The following is a 20472-nucleotide window of genomic DNA, read 5'->3' as shown; positions in this document are numbered from 1 at the left end:
TGACGGAATGGTTCCGTCACGACCACACCCGCGATTGGAATGTTCAGCACAGCTCTGAAATTCCTGCCGCACGGATGTGGTTAACACTTATTAAGGTAAGCCTGTTAAGTTTAGGGTTCAATACTTCCTTGAGATGCCCCGTTTACCTTTGCACTTCCATGTAATTATTAGCACACTGCTTAAAAGAGAGGTTGTCAATTTTAAAGTGGTGGGCCCACTCAGACTTTCATCCTTATCAGGTTGATAAAACAGTTTTAAGTCAGTATGGTGTATGCCTACGGTGAGGGAAACTGTTCGGAGAAAAAACACATCATAAAACAACAAAAACACAATTTTCTAACTCGGTCTCCCCATGGGATAAACTAGAATTTCAAACCTTTTAAATTAAGCTTTTTTAACTCAGAGGACATCCGGAACAATAAGGCAACCACTGCTGTGAGTCTTTCTGCCTAAGGGGCCAATTTCGAAAGTTATTATTTTTCATAGTTTGGCCATGATGTCCTTTTGCATCATTTATTTTTGTGATGACAGATAGATTACCAATAGCAAAAAAGATTGCAGAGGTCAGATTACATAGCACGTCACTATCGCCTACATCTCGCTCGCCCACACTCCCCGCATCAGCAGAAGCACGAGCGGAGGACGCTTCTTCTCCTAACTCACAACGAAGACATGGAACAACAGGGCAGCGGATAATATCATAGCCCACCTGAGCAGCAAAACCCACGATAGACTTTCTTCTCCTTTCGTAAAGAAGGCCCGCATGGAGCAAATGACCATGGAGCAATGCACAACTCTTGCACGCCAAAATATTGAAGAGGCTGCGGATATCCCGCACAAATTTGTGAAAGCTCTGTGTGAAGGTGGTGTTCCACTTCACCAGACTGATGGCCCAATTGGAGAGCTGATTAGGCAGCTGTGCCCTACAGCAAGGACACTGTGCAAATCTAGCCAAATGTAGGAAAAATATCTCCCCTAAGTGTATGAAGCTCAGCTCGGAAATTTACGTGAAGCTGAAGCAAATGTCTCTATCTCTTTAACAATTGACAAAACCACAGAGGTGCATGGTGACCCAGCCATGGGAACATTGGTAACATATTACTGTGATGATGAAGAAAAGGGTCACCGCTCAGCTTTAGTTGACATCACTGTATCTGATGAGTGTAATTCTGCTAAAATTGCCTTAATTGTATACAGTGTGCTTTAAACGTTGGGTAAATCATGGCATGATCTTGTTGCAATATGTTCTGATTGTGCATCCTATATGACCAAGGCAGTAACTGATTTGCGCGCTGCTCTGAGAATTAATTCCATCCATGTAAACGATCCATGTCATCTTATACATGCTGATGTTTCCTATGCTCTGTCTCAACCTGAGCACCGGGACATGTATGATTTTGTTCTAAAGGTTGGAGCAATATTTAAGTATGCGCAAAACTTAAAACACATTTATTCGCAAGGAAATGTAGACGGGAGAATGAGATATCCAAGGGCGGTTGTTGTGATCCGATGGTTCAGCTGGTATGAGGGAACAGTAAGACTTTTGGAAATATGGCACTACTTACTTGCTTTTGTAAACAATGAAGAAGCCACTGGATCCAAAATTGATCACCTACGTAAACTCTTCGGCCCCAACAGTGCAAACCACCAATCTTTCTATGTGAAGCTGCATTTCATTTTTAAAACACTAACTGGTATCATCAACATACAGAAGAAGCTCGAGTCAGAAGAAACACATTCCCACCAAATATTTTCAGCCATAGAGGTTGACATGGCTGTGGCATTGGAGCAAGACTATACGCAAGACCCAATGATCGCCAGGCTATTGCAAATATTACTGCAAAGGCCCTAATAAAAGAGATGATTACTTTTAAAGATGCACTGAAAAACAAGTGGGATGCTGTCCTAGCTCGTAACATAACTGGGCAAATGAGTTGCAGCTCTTTTTGGAAACGGGTTACAATCCTTGACCCATTCAAGAAGGTTCAGTGTAGTCAGGATTTCAATGATTACAAAGATTTATTCATGTTGGTTGGAGCTTCTGATGATGTAATGAATGTTGAGGAAGAAGAATTCAAGAAATATGTAATGCACCCTATCCCACAAAAAGACATCAGTGTAATGACATACTGGCGTTCTCAGAAGCACGAATGGTCAACACTGTGTAATCTTTCTTTGAATCTCTTGGCAATTCCAGTCTCATCAGCAAATACTGAACAGGTTTTCAGTGGTCTTCCTTTCATTAACCAACCAGAAAGAGCCTCAATGTCCGCAAAGTCTCTTGAAATGCACATGTGCGTAGTACAATGGCAAAGTTTTCAGATGAATGTATTGTGTTGACCAATAACCACCGGGCGCTGGTGTGCATTGTCAATTTAAATAAATGCGGAAAAATACTAGCTGTAGCAGCGTCTTTTGCTTGTGGCAAAAATAAATGCGGATAAATACAGAAAAATGCCCAAAAAATAAATATGGATAAATACAGACGGAAATGGCAAAAAAATAAATACCATAAAACCGGGAGCCCTAATTATGTATGAGCAAAATATGTTTGCTCAGAAATCAATTGACAGCTAAAAACGGCGCCATGCCAGTCCTGACTTCTGCAACTGTGTACCTTCATGTTAAGATCTAAACAGGTCTCTGAATAGCCAAGTGAGAATGTCATGCGTGCAATATTAGAAGAAATTGAAAATGTGTCCTAAATAAAAATAGCAAACAATTCTCATGAATTGGCATTCCTGCAGAGTACCTAAATACTGCTTGGCTCGCCTTGCTGTAGTGCACAGTAGTGGTGCAGCCTACTCCACCATGAGCAGAAGAAAAACACACAAGAGCTGCACCAAACAATGAGGATCTGATGTGCTCCTAGTGGCTTGTCCATGGTCACCAAACCTTTCAAGTGATTTATGTTCATCAACTGCTCGACTGCAGTTACTAGAGCAGGTCGTCATATCACCAGAATGGAAATAACGCCACTACATGCTACTGCCCGTAAAAATGAATGTGCCCAGATATTGTAGCTAATCCGGTATTCATTTTATTTACAGAGCATGAAGTCACACGCAGGCTTCATAGCACTAAAACATTAGACCCAGTGCTTCAGCCAAGTGCTAACGCATAATACCAACACTGAACACAGGCCAGTAATTGCCCCTCCCTTTCAAGTCGTGCCTGCTCTCTCAAGATGTTTACCATACACCCTTGTATAGCAAGTTAGTATTATAAAGACACTTCCCTTCCTCATATCTAAATTTGCTCTTCCAAAGTCCTGATCAACAATTAGGGCTGGAAACTTTTACCATAAAACTAACAATTGTCTTGAGTCAGCTTGGACTTTTGAGATACTGGGACCCAACTTCAGCGGATCCATGCCTGGCTTCCCTCACACCCGACAATATACCAGGCAGGTGAGCTTAGGTGGAAAGGGGGGGCAACTCACTGCATGGCAAGGGCCATTGTACTGCAGTGGAGAACACTGTCTGCACTCTCCGCTCAGACAGCTTAAAATCCTGAGCTGCCTTTCTTGCTAATTTAACTCCAACCTCATCAAAATGTAATGTAACAAACCAAAAGTGCTTATGCATTGTAACAGTTCTTACTTAAGGCTCTCCGCCACCCACTGGAGTGTAGCCAGCACTATATGAAGCTGCAAGAAATTAAATAAATAAAAGTGACCCTGCAAAACGCCATCTCCCCAGACTTTTTAAAATCAGACATGGGGTCGTCACTGCTCATGTAATGTGAAACATTCCATAAAATGAGGAGGATGGGTGGTGGTATTGTAGGATTGGATCCCATGTGAGATGTTTAAAGCAGGAAAGGAAGGTGTAAGTAGGTGTAGCCCCCACTGTTGTACCACAGCAAGAGGTAAGACACGTTTAATCATGGAACGCCCTCCCACTTAACACATTCTCGCCTACCATCAACATAAAAGGAAAAGCCCATCCTTTTTCCAGGAAACACGACATACCCGCCTTGAAGACAGCGACAGTCATGAAGGGCCTCACCTGATGACGTATTCTGGCGGGTGTTTCTTATGTTCAGCAAAATTACAAGTCAGAAAAATCAAACCGCAGATATTTTTCATTAGGTGTTATCTGTTGACATTCATTAACATATGCGCTTGTTCAAAAAGACAAATAGTTTAGCGACAAGCTGGGATAAAAAAAGGAATATACATCTGGATAATGAAAAATGCCATCAGAATCATTCTATGTCACAGAAGATAATCATATAGCTAAGGAAGTGTAAACCTTAGAAACAATACCACGTATAAGAAAGGGGGCAGATAATCAACAAACTAAAAGACTGACTGACAAACAAGAGCCATGGTGGTAAAGCAAAGTGACAGTATAACTTGCTAAACAAAAAGAAAAAAAGCCGGATTGTCAGATAACGTTCTTTAAAAAAAAAACACTAAAGAAATCAAGCTAACGAATTTTTCAAATAGTTTCCTAAAGATTTTACATTCAAGTGGCCTGAATTAATGACTTAATTACAAATCTTAAACATAAAAATCATATTTCGAATTTTACAAAAGCACTCCTTCACCAAAAACGGAAGATTTGTTTTCACAGACTCTCTTGCCAGCGTCTAATATTGTAAATGAGACAAGGATACTTTTAATATTCAAGCTGTAAGCATAAAAATGCCAATGTTTGCCTGTCAGAAGAGTGTTGAATTAAAGAACAGCAGTGGTCCTGAACAGAAATATATTTCTAAAAAAAAAAATTAAAAAAAAGTTAAGTCCACCTTTGGAAAGAAGGTTTCAGAAGTCATTTAGACAGGGGGCAGGCATTAGGTTTAGCATCTGCGAGTGTGGGGCTGAATGGGTGGGGTTTGTAATAAGTGTTGGGTTTTAAGCCCTGTGCCTCCTAGCTAAACATGAAGGTGGGGTAGGGGATCCCGGAGAGGGATCGGGGTTTAGAGCCCAGCTCTACCCGAGAAGACCCTCCCATTCTCTAACAAAAAAAAATGGCAAAGGCTTGAGAGACGGCCACCAACATTCGGGGTAACTTTCAAAACCTTCTTATGAATGTAGACTGCACAGCGCCTCTCACAATAAGCTGGAAACCTGTTCTCGCCAGGGGTTTCCAATTCATTTTGTACTCACCATGTGATATAGGCTCTTCACTGGAAGACGGTGTGACACAAGGTGCTGCCATCAGAGTTGGCTGGTCTGAATCGCACAGTTTACTTACACAAAGGTAATTGCAAATTGGCTCATCAGCAGGATACATGACCTCACCATTCCATCAAGAGCATAACGTGGTGATGCTGGGAGGTCCACGAGTGGGTGCGCTCCCGGGTCTGCACATCCTTTTGCACCGGTCACACAAGATCCCCCTGGGCTCAATGTCTGCTTCCAGGGGGTGCATTAAAAGAGATGTGCACCGCACAACAGGGAGGGTCACCAACACAACAAAGGAATCTACCATTTTTTGTTTTAGTCTCTTCTTTTAGCTGCCCTATTCTGTCTTTGGCTGTGTGTTGTGTTGTGTCCTACCTTGTTGGGGCGCCAGGACGCTCCTTTGCTGGAGCAGCTGTGCGCACAATAAATACCTATAACATAACATAACATAACATAATAACGTGGTGATGCTGGGGGGTTCACCAGTGGGCGCACTTCCGGGTCTGCACATCCTTTTCATCGGCAACACAGGATGCCCCCGGGCTTGATGTCAGCTTGCATGTGGGGGGGGGGGGGGGGGGGGGCATTACAAGAGATGAGCACCGCACAACAGGGAGGGTCACCAACACAACAAAAGAATCTACTATAATAGGGTTTATCTTTGAAGGCAAATTAAAACAGTTAAAAATGATAGGAATAATGTGGCCTACCTCTTCTTTCACAGCAAAAGGTGTGTTCGAGCTGACCCAGGATGTCCCGATCCTCGTATCTGTCCTCATTCACTATTAACCAAAAGCAGTTTTCTGACATTTCCTGCGGTCTGATCTGCAAACAAACATTAAAGGCTTACATCGCATGCACGCGCTCATAGGCGACATTAAAGATTTTATGACTAGTAATTCCATCCTGAAAGACAAAATAAATGCAAGTCGTTTCTCACGTGAACCATTCTTACAAAAATGTTTACTATATCTGTACAAATGTTCACCTTCTTGATCAGTATTTCGGTCCAAATTTGTAAAGTGATAACAATGGCTTAGTCTACAGAGAAATGACTTTTTTAAATTATATTAAGAATAAAGAAAATATTTTAAAGAAAAATATCTCGCGGAGTCCTTGCATCATGTGGTCTTGTCTGGATTATTTTGGAAATTACTGCATGTTCTAGTTACATGTGGCTAGTATCTTCAGTGCTAGGTTATATATATTGTACATGGTATTAACAATGTGCTAAACATTTTAGAGAGGTAATTTAATATCGTCCTGTAACCATGACCAACAGTTTCAGATTCTCATGACACTAAAAATCTGACAATTGCACCTTTTTTTAAGGCAGCAAAGGGCGCTATATCTAAAACAAAGCTGATATAAGACTGCATTAGCAAAGGATAGAAATGTCCATAAATTATGTCTGTCTGGAGAAGTAGAACGCGGCAAGTAAACCCGAAGAAATAAGCTAGCTTCTGAAGCGACAACCCTTGATTTTTTTTTAAATCCTAAACTTTCACCGTCAGTGTCAAACTTAAATGGCTCCTTGTGTACCCGTGGACCATTTAATTGAATATCCTAGCTTTTGAGACCTTTAGCTTTCTTGCCAGACTATAATTTTACCAAAAAATCATATATATATATATATATATATATATATATATATATATATATATATATATATATATATATATATATATTTATATATACACATACATACATACATAGATGGCCGTTTATCAGCAGGCTTCATCCATTATTTGTTTAAATTATCATTGCAACATACCTCAACGTGAACCACTGTGGTAGTATATTTTCTATGCCTATGATTCCTATTGCCACCAATCAAACATCAGTTTTTTTTTAGCTCTTGCACTTTAAAAGTCGGCCAATCTGTTCTCTAGGCGTCATGTGATCAAGGCCTCCGTTGAGGCTGAAACGCGTCATGCTGGCTGTTGTTGCTGTATTCACTTAATAAAGAACATCACCTGCACGCCTTTTTCTGCTGTTCGTTTTTCTTCGGGACGATCTTCCTGATAAATATATTTACATACATAGATGGGCGTTTATCAGCAGGCCTCATCCATTGGTCCTTTGACTTGTCATTCTTCCCCACACCACAAACTAAAGCATGGGGCAACCTGTCAGCCCACTTTACCCATTGGCTCATTACACTGAGTGACTGGACAAAGGGTGTGCAGATTGTTCACATCCACCGTAAAGTAGTTCCTTTCTCTTCAGTGACAAAAATGGATCAAAGTTTGCTTTATTTTATTCATGATTTTATATTAACTTTAAATATCAGCTACTTATTTTGCCTGCACATCAGGGATTCAGATGTTGATTTATTTTCTGTCTCTTTTTTTTAAAGTTTATGAAAAAGTGTTAAACCCCTTCCATGCCTTGGATGTAAAGGTTACGTCCCAGGCTGTGGCACTCCAGTGCCAAAGAAATAACAGTTATGTACAAGGCCCACTATTTGAAATCCTTTTGATGCAAACAGCAGCGGGATTTCCTTTTTTTTAGGTCGAGCCTGGGCAGTGCATGCGCAACTGCGAGGCATAAAGTAGTAAAGTAAGGCTTTGAAGCCCTGACCACTGCCCGCCCATATTTTTAATTGGCTTGCGTCATTGTCCTTTGCAAATGCTGGCTTCTGACTCGTTATTAGGCTTGTTAGACACTCCGTGGTACTATCCTGTCTGCAATTGTTACCTCCCATAACGACTGGACTTTTACTGGTGCTCTTTCATGGTCTGCTTTATAAGTTGGAGTGCACTATTTTATTTAAAGCTCTTCTCCTACATCACCCACTGCCTTGCAGGACGCCGCCAGCTTTTATTTAAATTTTTACTAATGGCGGTCTGCTGTAAATATAGCGGGCGTGCTTTTTTTTTATTTTTTATTTTAGCAGTGCGTTCTGCATTCAGCGGCCACACTTAATTATTTATTTCGTTTTCTAGTGCCCATGCAGCGGTTTCACATTGAGACTGCCTCCCTTTCTTTACACAAAACGCGTCTAAAGAAAGGTACGCAGCAGATATTAAAGTGAAAGCGCAGCATGGGCGCTTTTACCACCCCCCCCAAAAGAACTTGACAAACATGCTTTTTTTGTCAAAGCTCACATGCTGCAGTTTCATTTTAATGTCAGACCTGCACCTTTCTTTAAAACCCTCTTGTCTAAAGAAAGGGGCGTAGCCTTCATGAAAGTGCTGCATGGGGCCCGAGTAAAAAAAAAAACTATATATATATATATTTGCAATGCAATAAGCCTTGCATTTGTGTGAGATTAAGCTATTGCATTGCCAATAGCTTAAACTCTTGTTAATTAAAGACCTACTGCATTGCAAATGCTTGTTTTTATTCAGCGTCAGGAGCTGGAGAAGCGTTTACCCAGCTTCATGAGGCATCAATGAGGCTGTCCACAATGGGCATGCCTATGCCCCCCAACACAAAAGGGACAGTCTTTTTGCCCCTCCCGTGAGGTGGATGGAGGTTATTACCCCTGATCTGCCCCCCTCCTGTTTGGGGTGCTGGCCCCCCAACACTAGGGATTTTTTTCCCGATCTAAAAGAGGGGTGGGGGCTCCCCAGAATGGGAATGCTGATCTCCCCACCCCCAAAACAAAAGGAACAGTCTTTCTGCGTTCCCCCCCCCCCCCCCCCCCCCTTACAGGGTGGGCAAAAAGCCCACTAGACACCAGGGATTTTATTTTTATTATACAAATCGGATGGGGGCTGCCCACAATTGGCAAGGCCATGCCAGCACACACAATTATAAAAACATTAGTATTTTTGCCCCCCAATGATACAGATGAGGGTAATAGCCCCGATCTGCACCCCCTGGGAAAGGCAGGAAGCCCACTGGGCACCAGGGATTTCTTGTCTTTTTAGTATGTAAAGTTGTGGGCTACCAATGCCCCCACCCCCAAACAAAAAATGGAGAGTATGTCTGCTCATCCATGGGGGCAGATGGTGGTTATTCCCCTGATCTGCCCCCATGGAAGCAGAACGCTCACAAGACACCAGGGATTTTTTTCAAATAAAGGATGGGTGTGGGTTGCTCATCATGGGTGATGCCAATGCCCCCTTCCCCAAAATATAGCCCCAGGCTTTCTGCCCCCCCGGGAAGAAGATGGTTGTAATAGCTACCGAAAGCCCACTAGGCACCAGAGATCTGTTTATGAGCCTGTCAGGGTGCGACCCCTTAGGCAAGGGTTGCTCCCCCCTTTTTTTTAGGTTTAAAGTATTTTATTAGAAAGGTACAGCAGTCAAGGAAAACAATCATACAAAGAATCAGTGTTTACGCCGGGCGGCATCCCAAGAACAAAGTTCAGATGTCCCAGCCCCAGAGGGCTGTCCTAGTATCCGACGTCATGCTTGGAGATGTGCAAGAGAGTTCAGAGAGCAACTCCTTAACTGTCCCGCACCCTACTTGAAATAAACAGTTCCCCCCCAACAACTTCCCCCCTCCCCCTTCCCACCCCGTCCAGTGCTGTGTAATATCAGGTCTCAGTATCTTCTCGGCCCTCCACTCCTTCCTTCCCTTCCCCCAAGGGGCACACTCAGATCCCCCTCAATCGTATATGGCGTTACAGTGGTGGTGTGAGCCTCATAAGTCTCAGATATCTTGGGCATGTGATTTCTTTGAATTCCGTGGCTAGTAGTGTATGAAAAGGCTGCCACAACTCTTCGAAGCTATCCACTTCCCCGGCCAGCGTGAGTGAGAGCTTTTCCATTCCCAGAACATGCCACAGCCTGTGCAGCCAACCTGTAAATGAGGGAGTGGTCGGCGTGCGCCAGTGTATCAGGATATTCTGAACAGCGGATCCTAGCATGATTGCAATCTGCCTCCCTCTTCGAGATTTCAGCGGGTACATCAAGCCATTGGGGAGACCTAGCAGAACGTACGCCGGAAAACGGGGCAGTTCAATACCAAAGCATGTATCTATCTCATCGACCACCCCCGACCAGTATGCCTGTAGTATCGGACAGTCCCAGAGAATGTGTGTTAATGTGCCTACTTGCCCACAATTGCGCCAGCATTTGTTGTCTATGAGTCGGTACATTTCGTGCAGGCGTTCCGGGGTGTAGTACCAGTATGTGGAGACCTTGGTAAAGGTTTCAGTGAGGCCTACATGGTAAGCTGAATGTCGTGCCCTGTATGAGATTTGTTCCCATTCCTTGTGACTAAGTGTCCTCCCTAATTCTTTGTTCCAGCGTTCCCTCCCAGGGATATAGAAATGGGAAGGAGGGGGCTGTAGCATCTTATAAAGGTCGGTTATGAGTTTTGCGTCTGAAGTGCGTGTCACTAGCCACTTTTCGTACTGTGATAGTTTCCTATCCGCTGCTTCCCTGACCTGTGGTTGTAGAGCCCAGTGTCGGACCTGCCAGTATCTCATGCGGTCGGTTTCACCCATCAGATACATGTCTTTGAAGCTCTGAAAGGGAATGATCCCTTCTTCAGTGTACATGTGAAAAAGAGCCCTGCAGCCCCTGTTTCTCCAGCGCGAGAAGGCCCCAGTTTCTGTTCCCGGTGTGAAGTCTGGATTATCTACAATAGGTGTGAATGGAGATGGGAAAGTGGTAAGATCGAACATTTGATTAGTGGCATCCCACACTCTCAGCGGTACTCTTGTTATATAGGAGGCATAGAGATTCGGGGGGCGGTGCGACCGGCGGAGAAATGGAATTTCTTGCAGGGGGCGCCCAGCTACTGCTTGATCTTGGAAGAGCCAGTGTTTGACTCCCACCTGCTCCATTCTACCAAGTACCTCAATTGGGACGCCTGGAAGTATTTGCGTAGGTCTGGAACTCCAAGTCCCCCCGACTCCGGCGCTAAAGTCGTAAGGGCACGTCGCATGCGAGGCTTGCGACCCTGCCACACAAAGCAGGACACTTCCGTTTGCATCCGCTGAAGCCATCCCCTTGGGGGCTGCAAGGGCAGTGCCCGGAATAGGTACAGAACCTGGGGTAGGATTGTCATTTTAACAGCTGCGATCCTGCCCAGCCATGAGATTGTCCCCTTGTTCCACCTCCCCATTTCTTCCTTAATTTTCTTACCCATCCCCTCATAGTTGACGGAGACCATCGCCTGCAACGTTGGTGCCAGCGCGATCCCCAGGTATTGCACCTGTTCTCGCGACCATCGGAGAGGGAAAAGTCTTTGTAAGTCGCGTCTCGTTGTGGGTGACAGGGAGACATCCAGGGCTGTGGATTTCGCCACGTTCATTCTAAATCCTGCCACCTCATCAAAGGCCTTGAGTTCAGCCAGACATGCGGGCAGAGCTCGCCTAGGGCTCTCCAGCGTGAAAATGACATCGTCCGCATAGAGGCTGATTGTGTGGGTGTTTCCTCCCATTCGCACTCCAGTCACCTCAGGATTCTGTCGTACCCGTTGAGCAAAGGGCTCCATATAGAGCGCGAAGAGGAGGGGAGAGAGGGGACACCCCTGTCTTGTGCCGCGTTCAATGTTAAACCGCTGCGAGCCGCAGCCGTTCACTCGCACCACCGCAGATGGGAATTTATAGCAGTTGAACACCATGCGCCTAAATTTCTCACCCATCCCCAGCCGTGCCATCACTCTCTCAAGGTAGGGCCAGTGCACTCGGTCAAACGCTTTCTCAGCATCGACCGACGGCAGCATCCTCTCTCCTGGAATGCGTGAAGCTTTTTCCAGGACGTGGACAATCCTTTTCGTGTTGTCCACAGTCTGTCTCCCGGGCACAAAGCCAGATTGGTCAGACTCAATTAAGCCAGGGAGGTACCGCGCCAGTCTCGCTGCCAGGATCCCTGTGTAAATCTTTAGATCCACGTTCAGTAGGGAAATTGGTCTATAAGAGCCGCATTGGGTCTTGTCTTTCCCTGGCTTGGGTATTACCGACACCGTCGCCTGCAAGAGGTCAGGAGGGATAGCCCCAGGATCGGAAAAGGAGTTAAACAGCCTAGTCAGAATGGGCGCTAGCTCTGAGCAAAATGTTCTGTAGAAAAGGGTGGTGTAACCGTCCGGGCCCGGGGCCTTACCGCGCTTGAGTCGGGAAATTGCCGCCACCACTTCCTCAATCCTCATCTCTCTCTCCAGGTAGACTGCTTGATCCGGGGTCAGGGATGAGAGAGATACTGAGTCTAAATAGTCTTCAGGGTTCCCACTTGTGCTTCCTCTGCTGCGTATAGATCAGCATAAAACCGGCGGAAGGTTTCAGCTATGTCGGTGTCATCCGTGAGCCGTCGCCCCGCCTCCCCCTCTATTTCTTTCACCTGGCGACTCTGATGTACCGCTCTCAGTTTGGCTGCCAATAGGCGGCCACATCGATCCCCCCCTGTGTAGTAGGCGTGCCTTAAACGCAACGCTGCATATTCAGCCCTGTCTAAGTCTAAGGATGACAAGAGTTTCCTGGCCGCTTTCAGCTGCTTCCAAACCCTGGGAGCCCCAGTGCGGCGGTGGACCTGTTCCAACTCCCGGACCTTCTGCGTGAGCTCCTCCCGCTTTAGTTTCCTATCCTTATTGTCCGCCGCCGAAATCGCTATGAATTCTCCCCGTAACACTGCTTTAAGAGCACACCATTGACTCGACAACAGGGTGTCAGTGTTAGAGTTATGCAGCTGGAAGTCTTTAACCGAGTCAGTTATACGCTGTACCACCGTTTTTTTATGCAGGAGCGTGTCCCGTAGCCGCCAGACTCCACGCCGCACACCGTGCGATGAGAGGAGAAAGGTACCCGAGACTGGCGCGTGGTAGGAAAGAGAGATGACACCTATTTCCGATGCGGTGGCCATGGCCCGAACCGGTCCTGAGACCAGCAGGTGATCCAGTCTGGCGTACGTTTTGTGTGCGTGCGAGTAATAAGAGAAATCGGTATCCTGTGGGTGAAGCCCTCGCCAGAGGTCGTGCATGTCTAAATCATTTAACTGAGCTTTCAGTGCGTGTGACAGTTCCCCAGTTTGTGGGTGTCTCTGCGCAGATCTGTCTGCGGAAGAGTCAAAGACCATGTTAATGTCCCCCCCCAGTATTATGTGCCTATCAGGTGACGCTGTGACGTCCTCCAGTGCTGTGCGTAGGAAAATATCTTGCTGCTCATTCGGACCATAGACCGTCCCTACTGTGAATAGTAGTGTGCCCAATTTAAGCCGGTAGGCTAGCAGTCTGCCTCTCTGCTCTACATATTTGTGCAGTACCTCCCCTTTAAAGGATTTGGACAGAAGGATTGCTACCCCGGCCGTTTTGGTCGTGTTAGAGGAAAAGAATTGTGTCGGGAAGTGGCGGGACCGTAATCTATAACAGTCACCAGCTAGTAGGTGGGTTTCCTGAAGCAGACAGATGTCTGCTTGCGAGCCTTCTAACAGGGACAGGATAGCTCTCCTCTTTATTGGATTATTCAACCCCTTGACATTCAGGGTCATCACTCTCAATTCCGCCATAGTATATCGGGGTTACCTTCCTCGTGCGCTAGACCTAAAGTGAGTGGTGACCAGATGAGATTCAAGTTAGCTCGTTTGCTGAGACAATCATGATCAAAAGCTCCGAATGCACTGGACAGGGTGGCCCCAAACTCCCCCTCCCCAACACCCCTCTTCCAACACTCCAACATTCCCCCCCCTTCCATTCTCGCAACACACGCCCCCACCTCCCAGCCCCTCCCCCCTCCAAACTCCCCAACAATTACTGAAAGTTGTCCCGGGCAAGTCTCGGAAGACCAGCCCATGGTGTGTTACCTTAGTGGACGTCCAGCCACCCGTGTTAGCTCCGTCGCCCCCTCCCTCCCCCCCAAGCCCGCAGTATCAGTGGTGCTAAGACGAACTCCCCCCGGAGCACCATTATGCGGTCAAGGCCACTTCCTCTGTGCTCCCCAATTCCTCGGAAGCTGTCCGAACGGCGTTCTCCATTCCCGCCCTGATGGTGGGTGATGTTGGTCTGCGGGACCCCCCACGTGCTCTCCTTCGTGCGACTCTCTGCCATCCTCCATCGGTCGCACGTATTCCCCGCGGCGTGGATGATTCCTCCTCTTCCGTGGTGATGCCCAGAACTTCGCAAGTATCCTGCAGGGATCGCAATTGATGTGTCTCCCCATGCCACTTAAAGATAATACGGAAGGGGTGACCCCACGAGTAGGGCGTTTGATGCTGCCTGAGGAAGTCAGTCACTATCTTGAAGGCTTTGCGTTTTTGGAGCGTGACCGTGGAGAGGTCTTGGTACAACGCCACAGGGTGCCCTTGAAAGGTGAGGGATCTCTCTTTCCGTGCTTCCGACATTATTCTTTCCTTTAGTGGGAAGTCCGGGAGGAACGCCAAAATGTCTGGTGGAGGGCCATTCGCCCGTCTGGGAGGCCCAACCCTGTGTGCTCTGTCAATCCTGATGGGAAAATCAGACCCTTCCCCTAGCACAGTTCGAAAGAGTTCCTGCAGGTACTTGACTATGTCCGGGTTCTCTTCCGAGGACGGCACTCCCCGGACCCTTATGTTGTTCCTTCTTGACCTGTTTTCCAGGTCCTCGTTATGTAACTGGAGGTCTAGATGTTGTTCCCTAAGAGTCAACACCTCCTGCTGTAGAAAGGAGATTTCCTCGTCCTGCCTTTGTGTGGAGTTCTCAACTGTGGCCACCCGCTCGCCCAGGCCGTCCACCTCCCTGCGTATTTCTCGCACCTCACCTGCAACTTCCTGTTTCAGGGCTTGAAAGTCCTCCCTCAGCGTGCCAAAGAGAGATTCAAGAAACGATCTAGTGACCGGTGGCTCAGCTGCAGCACCAGCATGTGAGCTTCCGGCCGCTCCTGGTGTGGAGGGCGCTTTGTCCCCTTTACTTTGTGATCTGCTGAGCATCTCCGGCAATGTTCCACTGGTACGTTTACTGCCTTTTTGACCAGCCATGGTGCAGGCTTGCCCCGGCTGCTCGCGTCGTACGCTGCTGTGGGTCCCCCCAGAGCGGGGTTTCTTGTAGGCCACTGCCCCCGGCCTGGGGTGTAAGCCAGTCCGTGTCACCCCCAAAGGCTGTTGTCGAGTCAGGTCGCTCTCCTCTCCACAGCCCGAGGCTGGGACTCACCTTCCCCTAGTCTGTACAGGCCTCAAGCTCCGCACCTCTTGGGTGGCCGGTAGTGCTGAGCCCCTGACGCAGATTCGGCCACTAGTTCTAGTTCGTGGTGAGGACCCAGAGTCCCAGCAGGAATATCCCCAGTAGGCCACTCCGCTGAGATATGTGCCGATTCCTCCTTAGGTCCCCACCTGTGACCCTGTTCTGGCCAAAGTCAGGAATCTCCTGCGAGTGTGCGGGAGTGAGGGTCGCAGCGCGGGGCAGCGTGGGTCTTCCCCGTCTTCCGCTCCAATGTGCTCGTGGTAGGGGGGGGTGGTGGCCGATGGGCGCCCTCCACCCTGGCTCCGGCCCCGGTCCCGGTCTGGCTTGTGTGCGGCCTGGTTTCTCAGTGCCCCGCTGATGGGGCTGCGCCGGATGTGATTGGTGCTGGAGGCAGCGTGCACCTCCCTCGAACAGCCCCGGAGTGTTGGTGGTCCGCAGCGCCCTGGTCTGCCGTTGCCGGTCGTCAGCCAGGCCCGCAGTAGGCCCTCAAGCCGGGCGCTCGCGTAGTTCTGAGTCCGGCCTGCCTAGAGTCCCAGAGCGAAGCAGACTCCAGACTCCGGCGGCCGGACCCACTGCTTCAGGCTCCCCCTCTCCCTTCCGCTCAGTGTCCTGACCTGTCCCTGGGGGATCTGCTGCTCACTTCTGCTCCTCAGTCACTTGGGACGATTCCCTCCGCAAAGCCGGGTGAGAGCTCCGGTCCGTCACGCCGCCATTTTGTTCTTCGGGGGGTGGGGTAGGAGCTTCGCGGGCATCGCCCGGCACCGGGTATCCGTAGCTGGCTCCAGGACCTTCCCGCACCGGTCTGCACCTTCTCTCTTGGTCGGCCGGTCCCTCGCTTCACCGCAGCTCCTCCGATCACCACCACCGCGAGGGCGAGGAGTCGCGCCGGCACCAGTCAGTGCCGATCAGACGCCAAGCGCTCCGGCCTCCGCAAGTACATGTATCGCCGGGCTCTTCCGTTGCGGTCGAGAGAGCACCGTCTCCTCCGCACCCTCAGCTCTACTTTGGGGCTCCGGGGGGAGATTTAAGCTGAGAACAGGGCTTGGGGCCTCGGCGGGGAACAGGAGCTCCGGGGCACACGTCCTCCTACTCCGCCATCTTGGCCACGCCCCCCCTTTTTTTTTTAGAACACATTTTGGCCTCTTCTGCCCCCTCTGCCCTCTGGGACAGATCAGCAATATTTTTAGGCTCATCTGCCTCCAAGGGGGCAGAAAACCACTAGACACTAGTGTGAGAGAGGGAGTGTGTGCGAGAGAGAGAGAAAGAGAGAGTGTGTGAGAGAGAGTGAGAGAGAGAGTGTGAGAGAGAGAGTGTGAGAGAGAGAGTGTGAGAGAGAGTGTGTGAGAGAGAGTGTGTGAGAGAGAGAGTGTATGAGAGAGAGAGTGTGTGTGAGAGAGAGAGAGAGAGAGAGAGAGAGAGAGAGAGAGAGAGAGAGATTGATTGTGATTGTGTGAGAGAGAGAGAGAGAGAGAGAGAGAGTGAGAGATTGAGAGAGGGAGAGAGTGAGAGAGAGAGAGAGAGAGAGAGAGAGAGAGAGAGAGAGAGAGAGAGAGAGAGAGAGAGAGAGTGTGAGTGAGTGAGTGACAGAGAGAGAGAGAGAAAGAGAGAGAGAGAGAGAGAAAGAACTGGAGTTTGGCTGACGGCCTGTGAGTACTGATGTTTGGCTGGCTGTGTGAACCTGCATTTTGCTGGCAGTGAATGTATACTTGCGCTTAGCTGGCAGTGTGTGTGGACTAGTGTTTGGCTGGCAGTGTGCGTGTACTGTTGCTTGCCTAGCAGTCTGCATGGATGGTACATGTCTGGCGGTGTGTGGACTGACGCTTGGCTGGCGAGGTGTGTGGATGCCGTTTGCCTGGCTGTGTACATGGATGGTGCTTGGCCGGGGGTGTGCATGGTACCGGCTGAGCTAGGGCCCAAAATTCACAGATAGGCATATTGCGAAAAAGAATCATTTTTCATTGGAAAAATATGATGCGTCCACGTTGCGTTTTGGGCAGTTTCCTATCACACACACTAGGCTACACATACAAGTCTGAAATCTATTGTATCTTGAGACATTTGGTGAAACACAGAATAGTAGAACAAGTGTTCTTACTATTGGTCTTTCCATGCATTTCTGCCTTCCAAATGTAAGAGGATGTAAAAAAAAGTTATTTTGAACAATACCCTGTAATTCACAGGGTACTCCCGAATTCAGAGATGCACATATAACCACTACTTCTAAATTCCATATCTTGTTTCAATTGCAGAAATACATAGGCCCACATGCATCAAGCACTTTTTCATTCGCAAACGGTGCGATTCCTTAAAATCGGCCGTTTGCGAATGCAAAAGTGCTTTTTGGGATGCATGAAGCAATTTTAGAATTCGTAACATGTTTGCGAATTCTAAAATTGCGGGTGCTTTTAAGAAGTCGCAGATGTGCGATTTCTTAAAAGCAATGCATCATTATTTTACAAAGTGAAAATTCGCAAATAGGGTGCCAAATTTACCGAGTGGTTGAACCACTCGGTAAATTTGGAAAAAGTGTTTAAAATGTTGAAAATGCTTTTTTTTCAACATTCATGTTACGGACACACATGTCCTTAGGACATGTGTGTGTGCAACATGATGCGAAAAATACATTTCAGGGGTGCATGGGGGGTCCTTTGGACCCCCCCCTGCACCCATGAAATTTTCTAAGTGCCACTCGCAATTTGCATTGACTCCTATGGGCCTTTTGGCCCATAGGAATCAATGGGAATTGCGAAAATTAACTTAAGAATTCGGTATTTCTTTGGGATTCGGTAAAAATTGCGATTTTTACCGAATCACAAAGAAATACCGAAAAAAATGATGCATAGCATTTTGCACTTCTTAATTTGCGATTCCTTATTTTTCGCAAATTAAGAAATGCAAAATGACACAATGATGCATGTGGGCCATAGTTTTCCTTGATACCGATTTTTCACTCTTTATATTTTACCAAATGAATTACCGTATACCCTGTACACAATGAAAAAACATTGCAAGGTGCAACTCTGTTATTGGCTCTGGGTACTTCGGATTCTTGGTAAACCTACAAGCCTCATATAACCCGCAACCAGAAGTGTCCTGCAGACTTAATGATATATAGCTTTCTTTTATTTTAAGTAATACTTTCCATTGGAAAAACTTGAAGGATCTACACAAATCACCCCTTGATGAATTCAGAATGTTGTCAACTTTTCAGAAATGTATACCTTTCTGGGATCCATTATTGGTTTCACACCCATTTCTACTACTAACTGGAAGGAAGTTGAAAGCACAAAAATAGGAAAAATAGGCTATGTCCCAGGAAAATGCCAAACAAGTGTAGAAAATGTTGGTTTTCTGACAAAAGTCTACTTGTTCATGAAAGCTGGGAAGATGTTGATTTTAGCACCACAAACCTCTCGTTGATACCATTTGCAGGGAAGAAACCAGATGCTTTTTTCTGCATCACTTTTAACCCATCACCCCTGCCCCCTCCAAAAAACTAATTTATCTGAATTTTGCCTAATTCCTCAGTTTTCTCCAGAGGAAATCCACAAACCCCTAGTACCTTTAGAATCCTCAAGATGTAGGAAGAAAAAGATGCAAATTTGACATGGATACTTCAGGTGGACAAAACGTTATGGGGGCCTAAGCGCAAACTACCCCAAATAGTCAAAAAAGGGCAAGGCACAGTGGGTGAGGGCGGTTTCTGAGGGGGTGCTGTGAGGCCTGGCAGCGAAGGTGTTAAGTGATATTGTAACATTGTAGCTGCACCTAATACGAGTACTTGGTTAGGTGGCGATTGCTTCCTGTCTTCATTACTTATAATTAAAAGGATAGTAAAATGCAGCACATTAATAAAAGGCTTGTTATTTAAAAACATGTCTAGTAGAATTGCTACATATGTGCATTTTATTTAATCTAGAAGTTTTTATTGCAAGCATAGGGCAGTCACATTTAGGTGCCTCCGTGTTTTCGCTTTACTCCTGTGGCATATGCTTGCAATAATAAAATAAGAAAAAAATCTCATTATCACACCTACTTGACAAGGTCAGATATATTTCCAAGTGTTTTTTTTTTTTTACTTCAACTGATAGCGGAGACCTGTGTATTTTTGTCTTTGCACTCCAATGCTGAAGTCACACCAGTTGCAGTGACCAGGGGAAGATTAGGTGTGCACTCGCTTCCTCAGATCGGACGGTCTTTAACACGCAACCTTATTCGTGTCATAAACATGCAAGAGGAACAGGTGCACTTTTGGCACAGAATAACAAAAAGCATAGCCCTAGATCATATCCATATTTTATTAAGCTTGCCAGTGGGCATGCAGTGGCTACTATACCTCAATATAGGGGATGGGGAGCGTAGAAGTTGTTTACCTCTGATGGTCCTTGGTCCGTCCTATCGTTTAGCAAACTTGGTCAAGTACATTCCTTCAGCACTTGACTCTCAGTTGTAAGAAGGAAAAGCAGTCTCAGGGTTTGCATGGCAGAAGTGAGGGGTGCTTATGCTAAGCACTCAACACATTTGGCTGTATAATAACTAATAATACAATCCAGCACTTGAAGTTGAAGAAGAACAGTACTTTTAATGCACTCTAGAACCTAATAATAAACTAAGAAATTTACACAATGTAATTTAGTGTCCTGGTGTTTAGAGTGGGTTATCACCTGCTCCCATTACTGACCCGGTGGCCTCCCCCACAATGATCCACCTGTTCCCACACCATGTCAGGTACTTTGCAAAATCCGTGTTAGACTTGGCATCCTTGGCGTGCCTTCCCCTGACTTTTTGTCTTCGGACCTGCTGTTTTGCTGACTTCATTTTTGCTGGATTTAGAATTCTGGGGACTTTACCACTGCCAGCCAGTGCTAAAGTGTGTATTCTAAACATATTAGCATTGGCTTATCCACAATTTGCATATTCATTATACATTTATGTCCCTAGTAAAGTGCACTATTTGTGCCCAGGCCCTGCAAATGAAAAGCTATTAGTGGGCCTGCAGCACTGATTGTGCCACCTACTCCAGTAGCCCCTAAACATGACTTAGGCCTGCAAATGCAGAGCCTTTCGGTGCAGTTTCAAATAGCATTTCAACCTAGCAAATTAACCTACTTGCCAGGCCCAAACCTTCCCTTTATTACATATAAAACACTCCTAAAGTAGGCCTTAGGCATCCCCTGAGAAGGGTGCAGTACTTTTGAGTTTTACATATCCTAGTAGTGAAAACCTGCTAAATTAATTTTTCACAACTGTAAAGCCTATGTCTCCCATAGGATAACATTGTGAGTGCCTTA

The 20472-nt window shown here is 46.7% G+C and overlaps 1 protein-coding gene across 1 annotated transcript in view; it reads right to left on the bottom strand.

Annotated features, from left to right (window-relative positions):
- Nucleotides 1-20472, bottom strand: part of DIAPH3 (diaphanous related formin 3) — a 2291797-nt gene that overhangs the window by 1321422 nt on the left and 949903 nt on the right. Inside the window, exon 17 of the mRNA XM_086934906.1 lies at nt 5845-5959. Within this exon, the coding sequence (XP_086791032.1) occupies nt 5845-5959 (115 nt within the window). The remainder of the gene's footprint in view (nt 1-5844; nt 5960-20472) is intronic.

This window comes from Lissotriton vulgaris, chromosome 8 (genome assembly GCF_964263255.1).
Source record: "Lissotriton vulgaris chromosome 8, aLisVul1.2, whole genome shotgun sequence".
Taxonomy (NCBI): Eukaryota; Metazoa; Chordata; class Amphibia; order Caudata; family Salamandridae; genus Lissotriton; species Lissotriton vulgaris.
The sequence above is the reverse complement of the archived record's forward strand: the minus strand, read 5'-3'. Positions and strand labels throughout refer to the sequence as shown.